At 41.2% G+C, this 7,875-nt stretch overlaps 1 protein-coding gene across 1 annotated transcript; it reads left to right on the forward strand.

Moving 5' to 3' along the window:
* The first annotated feature begins 1,853 nt into the window (after window positions 1–1,853).
* LOC139750074 (uncharacterized) lies at window positions 1,854–2,702 on the forward strand. Its single transcript, XM_071664409.1, has one exon. It carries the CDS (start codon window positions 1,854–1,856, stop codon window positions 2,700–2,702), a length of 849 nt encoding a protein of 282 aa, XP_071520510.1.
* The last annotated feature ends 5,173 nt before the right edge of the window (window positions 2,703–7,875 follow it).

A 7,875-nucleotide genomic window follows, 5' to 3' on the forward strand; every position in this document is an offset into this window, starting at 1 on the left:
TATCACATCAACCAAAACATTTCCTTTAACATCATTAATGTACTCGGGGATAACCCGAGTACTGTTAACAAGTTGATGGTCTTCCTCAGAGAAACAGAATTAATCAAGATGATGTAAGGTGGTTCGCGGATTCTCCACTGTGGCGGGGTTGGCCTCGGTGTGCGGCTCCTCCTACTTGGGCTGGTCGCATGGTGGTGGGTGGACATGTCCATTCATTAGGCGGTCGGCCTTAGAGGGAGGTGGTCATCCTTCGGGTCGGCTGCGCCATGGTGTTGAGTCGGCGGACCTCCGACTAACTATTCTGTGTGTATGTCATGGTGGAAGCCTGTCCCTAACCTGTCCTATCTTCTTGCATTCTTGGGTAAAATGCAACCGTGGATACTGTGCCGACTGGGTGGTATTTGCCGACACGTCGGCCAAATATCCACAGATCTTTTATTTCCACTACTTATATATATCATGATTTATATTATCATTACATCAAAATCACTTATACTTTTTTTTATAGGCATTTAGGATAGATGACATCAGTTATACATTAAATAGGGTTGCAGGCCTAATGACCTTCCTCATAGGTCGATGGCCGTAAAACCGAACAACAAAGTGGCTCCGTGGTGTAGTGGTTAGCACATCTACCTCATAAACAGTTGGTCCGGGTTCGATTCCCGGCGGGGCCTTTGTTTTCAGTATTTTTTTGTGATCGTAAATACTCGTAGATATGTTCTCTCTCTCTCTCTCTCTCTCTCTCTCTCTCTCTCTCTCTCTCTCTCTCTCTCTCTCTCTCTCTCTCTCTCTATCAGCCGACAGGCAAGTTGAATAAATCTGGCATTTATCCTTTAGAAATCTGGTATACGAAGAGAGGCTATAATGACTGGATCTCTTCTCACTTAAGACACGTTGACTTCGCAGCGACTTAATCCAAGTGTTCAAAATTCTGAATAAGTTCGATAAAGCATCGAGCATCTTTACGAAATACAAGAAGATGCCGTTACTAGGAGAAATGGAATAGCTAAATGATGTAGTACGGACGTGGGATAAAGCTTCTTTTCCTATAGGTGTGGTTTAACACTGGAATAAGTTACCGTCAGACGTAGTGAATGCTAAAACCATAAATACCTTCAAAAGTCGTTTAGAAAAATATCTTATAAATCAAGGTATACTTTGAGAAAAACTCAAGAAATAAACGTATAAACGACAGCGATAACGGGGACACTAGAAGGCTAATGTGCAGAATCAAATTTTTCTTGTCAAGTTATTGTTGTTGTTTTTCAGACAACCCAGTCGTGGGCCAATCAGGCCTCCTGTTGTCTGTCTTTCAAATGTAAACATAACTTTATTATGTTTGTGAACTGTTGAAATGGTGTGTAACAGTTATAATGACATATATATTTTCTAAACACAAAATGAAATTAAAAGAATGATAATGTAACTGTATGAGTATATATTGAACATGTAAGAGTAGTCTCAAGGTCATCAGTAATGCTATATATATAATATCAAGATAAGAACTTAACATGACACAATCATCATCAGAGTCACGTTGCTGCCACGGTGGTGACCGCTGCTGCGCCTTGTAGCCAGGTAGTAGCTCTTCCTCCCGTGCTTACCCTGGCTTGGTTTATAAGTCTTGATATCTGTTGCGTCCAACTTGTATTCATAAGGTTGATTGTGCAGGATTAAACTTTCACCGACCGCACGAGAACTGAGCCTGGCCTTAGTGCGTCCGGCCCCACTCTGAAAACCTTACTGCTCGACCAACTGCCTCATCTTTTTTGTGGGGGGTAAGGTAGTTCATTTTTCCCCACTGTCTGGGGTGGCTCACCACCCCAGGTTGGGACTAGGTCCCTGTTAGGATGGATAACGGGAAACCATGCACTGCCCCCGTACTGGGAAGTGGTAGTGAACGACCCATCATCATAGCTAGGAACGTTAAATTTGTTAACATACATGAGACCGGTTCAACGCCCCTGGCCTCCCTCAATCCCTTCTTGATCAGGAAGGTAACTAATGGCTGGTCAGGACCCGTTGACATGGTCAGGAAACTGGCAAGTGGTGATCTGGTCAAGGTCAGGTGGGCGAATCAGGTAGCCGATTTGCTCAAGTTGACCCAATTCCATATTCACAAGGTCGTGGTCACAATTCCAGTATCTACGAACTCGTGCTGGGGAATTATCTATTGTCCGGAACTCATGGATATGTCGGAGGACGAAATTGTGAAGGAACTGGCAGACGTTGATGTCGTGGCTGCCCGGTACATCACCAAATTTGTAAATGGCACACGACGTTGGACGCCCTTGATAAATTTGACATTTGGACAATCAAAGCTCCCGGATGAGATCTTCGTTGGTTACTTACGTTGCCAAGCAAAACCTTACATCCCGAACTCTTTGCGTTGCTTCAAATGCCAACATTATGGTCACCCAGAAAAATCTTGTTCGTTTTCTGCTAAATGTGGGAAGTGCGCTACCGACGGTCACACTGCTGACAGCTGTACAAATGACAGGATGTTGTGTGTCAATTGCAATGGTAACCATCCGAGCTGGGACCGGGAATGTCCTCGGTTCAGGTTCGAGAAGGAAGTGTGTGAGATGAAGACACGTAACAACATTTCGTACGGCGAGGCTAGGAAGAGGGTTAAGGAGTCTTGTGAAACTCCCAAACGCAATGAATCCTATGCTTCAGGCAAAATTATTTGCTACTGATCGAGCCATTGATTACATACTCAGTTCAAATAATGACAAAGCAATGATTTTTTTTTTATTCACTTTCAGCCCTTAGGGCAATTAACTCTGGCCACACAGTCAAATAAAATTCATGGTAATATCATTACTAAAGTTAATACATGTAATAAAGATATCATCTTGATCTAGGTACCTGGCTGGTCATTTGCAATATATACGGCAACAATGAGCAGGCAGACCGGTTGCCTAAGTCGACCTCAGAACTCGAAGAGGTGGTTTCGATCCCTCGGGAGCTGGGCTCCTGCCTTTCCTTGGGAAAGAATTCAATATTTCTTCTGTGGCAAAGTCAGTGGACCAGTCTGACTATACAAAGAAATTATAAACCACAAGTAACGGACTGGACGACCTGGTGATACACGAAGAACAGAAGAGAGGAAGTCGTTCTGGCCCGTCTACGTCACAACTGTACCTACAACACACACCTACAACCATACATCACACACAACACCCAACTAGAACTATACATCACACACAACACCCACCTACAACCATACATCACACACAACACCCACCTACAACCATACATCACACACAACACCCACCTACAACCATACATCACACACAACACCCAACTAGAACCATACATCACACACAACACCCACCTACAACCATACATCACACACAACACCCACCTACAACCATACATCACACACAACACCCACCTACAACCATACATAACACACAACACCCACCTACAACCATACATCACACACAACACCCACCTACAACCATACATCACACACAACACCCAACTAGAACCATACATCACACACAACACCCACCTACAACCATACATCACACACAACACCCACCTACAACCATACATAACACACAACACCCACCTACAACCATACATAACACACAACACCCACCTACAACCATACATCACACACAACACCCACCTACAACTATACCTCACACACAACACCCACCTACAACCATACATCACACAAAACACCCACTTACAACTATACATCACACACAACACCCACCTACAGCCATACATCACACACAACACCCACCTACAACCATACATCACACACAACACCCACCTACAACCATACATCACACACAACACCCACCTACAACCATACATCACACACAACACCCACCTACAACCATACATCACACACAACACCCACCTACAGCCATACATTACACACAACACCCACCTACAACCATACATCACACACAACAACCACCTACAACCATACATCACACACAACACCCACCTACAACCATACATCACACACAACACTCACCTACAACCATATATAAACCCAAACTTTCCAGCAAGATGCGAAACCTGCCAATCCAATCTGCCAATACACCATCGCTTCACACACTGCACGAAACATTGTGAAAACAGGAAAAGGCTGACCAATTATTTGAAAAACAAAATAACTAACTTGACCATCTACAATCTACTTGGTGATGATAACAACATAATTAACCAACTGTTTATTTTTCCCAAGGAAACAGAAATAATCAAGATGATATAAGGTTGTTCGTTGGTTGGACTCTGTGCCGGAGCTGGCTTCGTGGTGTGGCTACTCTCACTCTGGGCTGGTTGTTGTGTGGTGGGAGAAGCAATTTGATCATTATGCTGCTGGCCAGGATCGAGGGTGGTTTCGGCCTAGGGTTGGTTCCGTTATGGTGTCCAGCTGACGAGTTACCCAAGTCATTATATTATATTTCATATATATGTTCTATGTTATGGGGAAGAACTATCTCTAATGTATCCTTTCTTCTTCGCAGTGGTTCTGGCGGCTGCACCACTGCATGTTGTGCCCACTGGCTCTGCCACCTCCACACAAAAACCACTTACCAACTTTTCTTACAATCATCTTTCTTTCTTTTCCCCTAGGACGAGGTAGTACTTATAGGTCTTTATGTCATTATTATGTAGGGACTTTACACAGTCAACAATCAAACAGGCTTGCAGGCCTAATGACCTTACTTATAGGTCGCTGGACGTCACACACACACACACACACACAGAGCAGCGCCAGGCTGGAGGCGGGGCATCGTGACGTCACATGTGTTGTGTCTGGTGATGGCGGTTCAAGATTTCCCACATTAATATTGATCTTTATATTATCATCCACTCCCAAAGTCACCTGGCATTCTTGTGTTTCAACAACAGACGTGATATATGCAACACCAGGCAAACATTGTACCATTATCTGATAGGTTAATTGGTGCACAATCAAGAACCAGTGAATTTCATCGCCGCCATAAGTAAGGAAGGTGACTTTAATGATGATAAATACGACCTGGTATGGCTGTGTCTACACACTACCGCCATCTGGTCAACATTGTACATACCAACATTTAAACTGTGACATTTCAACAAATTGTTTCAAAACGACTCCATGAAACGCGAACTTAAAATTTATCCATTTAACTCCCTCATTCATTAACGAACATTTAAACATGATCATTTGAACGTATATCTTCCAGCTGTATTACGTCAACAAAGTCCATTTAGATACGTCATATAAAAACAAACATTGAAAATACGTCAATTAAACAAAAACTTGTGCAAATCTTCATCAAAACTCGAACTTTTATCCTCGTCAATTAAACACTTTTATACTACCATGCACCAGCGAACTTTTAAACACCGTCAAATTACAGCTGTTGTATGAAATGCTTCACATAACTGAAGAATTTTAAAGTGAATTATTTCAACGATATTTTTGAAATTCTATCCTTTAAAGATGAACCTTTTTAATATCTGTCGCTGAAGATAAACATAGCATTTAGATTCCACCAGAGCGATGGAAGTTTCCACAATTAATTTAACTCTGCCACTGAACACGAACTTTTAAATTTAGCTGGGCGGCCTCTTATTCCCTGGCTGCCATTCATACTTTGTCCTTTTAAACTGTGTGTTTATATCGCTCTCATTCACTCTTAATTTCGATCGTCTCTGATATTTCAGTCGTAAAATTTGTTCATGCTGCCATATTGCTTTAGTTAAGGTTTATGGCTAAACCTAAAGATTCTACAGTGTCTACAGTGACGGAGCCACCTGTATGTTGTACGAGACAACCAGTAATGTATGGTGACTGACGTCTACAGTGAGGGAGCCACCTGTATGTTGTACCAGACAACCAGTAATGTATGAGGCCCACCTAGAGGTGGATAGACTTTTTATCTCAGATTTTAAGTCTGAATTTTCTAGAACTAATTGTTCTGTTTACCACAAGATGACGCACTCACTGGGTGTGTGTGTGTGTGTGTGTGTGTGACACATGAGGCTGGCCACTTGTGTGTTAACGTTAGGTCACAGCAGGAGTTAACTGACGCATTTCATGATGAGCCACATTACACTCTGGATCCATAATACAACAATACAATGTATTGTAAACAATAATGTATTTCGCGGGTTTTACTAAAATCATTCATGTGTCAGACAATTGTTATACAACTGACTGCTGGAGTTCTGATAAACATACTTGATATCAGTGACATGCAATAAAGTTTGATATTTGATAGTGTTACAGTTATCCACCTTATTTACCAATAAATGTTATAGTTATCCATTATATCTTGTCCAGTTTTCTTTGAGGAATGATATGTCCAGTGCACATCATATTGTTTTGAGAGTCTTATCATTGTATGTTGATATAATAGACTTTGTTTATCAGAGCGGAAACAGATTAAGAGTAAATATTTTTAGTATTATAACAAATTATGGAAGGACAAAAGATATGTAAGAGACAAGAAAAAGAGATAAGAAGTATTTGTATAGAAACTGGAAGGAACGGCCATAGAGGATGGATGTGAAACAAAGTTGTTGGTAAATGTATAATGTAATCTGTACACATCTCAGTCATTTCCAACCCTTATTCTATACAAGTGAGGTCAGTATATATGCCAAAGAGTTATCAAGTAAAGTGATATAGAGAGAGATCACTGTATCATGTATAGTATTATTTATGATACGAGAGAGCCATGTTTATTTTTGTTATTATGAATATATCTTTGCAGATTTGTATCTGTGTTTGGTATTTGACCAACGTAACAAGAGGGAAAAGTAGGTAATCAATTACGTCCGTCAGCTGTCAGGAGATATTAGCCAGATGGTAAGGGAATCTGTGTCTAGCTCAAATCTCTCTGTTAACAGAAGCTGTTATTTCAGAGTTATCTGATCTAATGGGCCTATGGGCTGATTATACACCCTTTAATGTAAGGGGCGGAGGCAGGACGTAACATGGGGGTCCGTCCGAGATTGTGAACTGTGAAACCTGCCGCCAGGGAGCTGAATATGTGGAAGTCTGTTGTCCAGGATATGAATATGTGTAAACACAGTCCAGGAAGCTGAAATTGTGAAACCATGCAATTCAAGCTGTCCGATGTGTTGTGGGTTAATATTCTACTGTGCTCTCTTAAAATATATGGAGAAGATTTCTCTAAACAAGTCAGTGTAAATGTAGTGTGTTTAAACATGGCAGATAACGTTAAGAAGTTTATTGAAACCCAGGATTTTCTGTACCAGTGTAATAAAGATGAACTGAACCAGGTGGCAGTAAATTCCGGAAGTTCTCTGCTGACACATGTCAAAAGTGACATGCAGAGAGAATCAAGTGACCACTTGGTGTCCTTATCAATATTGCAGGAACCTCAAGATGTTGATAATAGTGAAAAAGCTGCAATAGAGAGATTAAGATTAGAATTTGAGCTTAAGAAAATACAAATATAGGCAGAAAAAGAGAAAATACAGGCTGATAAAGAATTAAGACTTAAGCAATTAGAAATAATGGAAAGAAGAGGTTCAAGAAGAAGAATTGGAGATAAAGATGATAGAGTAAGTCAGTTACCTGAGTTCATACAAGAAGATGATGAGGACTTCTTTATTCAGTTGGAAAAACTTGCAACTACGGAAGAATGGGATGAAATTGACTGGGCTATGTTGGTTCAGAGTAAATTTAAGGTCAAAGTTAGAGAGGCGTATGCATGTCTTAGTTTAATGGAATCAGTAGATTATAAGGCTGTTAAGGAAGCAGTTTCAAAAACTGGAATTGGACGCAGGAGCGTACAGGAGAAGGTTTAGGGAGGTCAAAAAATTAGCGGACGAACTCATCAGGTGATGGCTAGAGAATGTGGAATGACATTTAATTGCTGG

This window comes from Panulirus ornatus, chromosome 9, assembly GCF_036320965.1.
Source record: "Panulirus ornatus isolate Po-2019 chromosome 9, ASM3632096v1, whole genome shotgun sequence".
Taxonomy (NCBI): Eukaryota; Metazoa; Arthropoda; class Malacostraca; order Decapoda; family Palinuridae; genus Panulirus; species Panulirus ornatus.

Bases quoted from the DNA above. Each gene is read 5' to 3' on its own strand.
- LOC139750074 (XM_071664409.1), top strand. From the start codon at position 1,854: ATGGATAACGGGAAACCATGCACTGCCCCCGTACTGGGAAGTGGTAGT.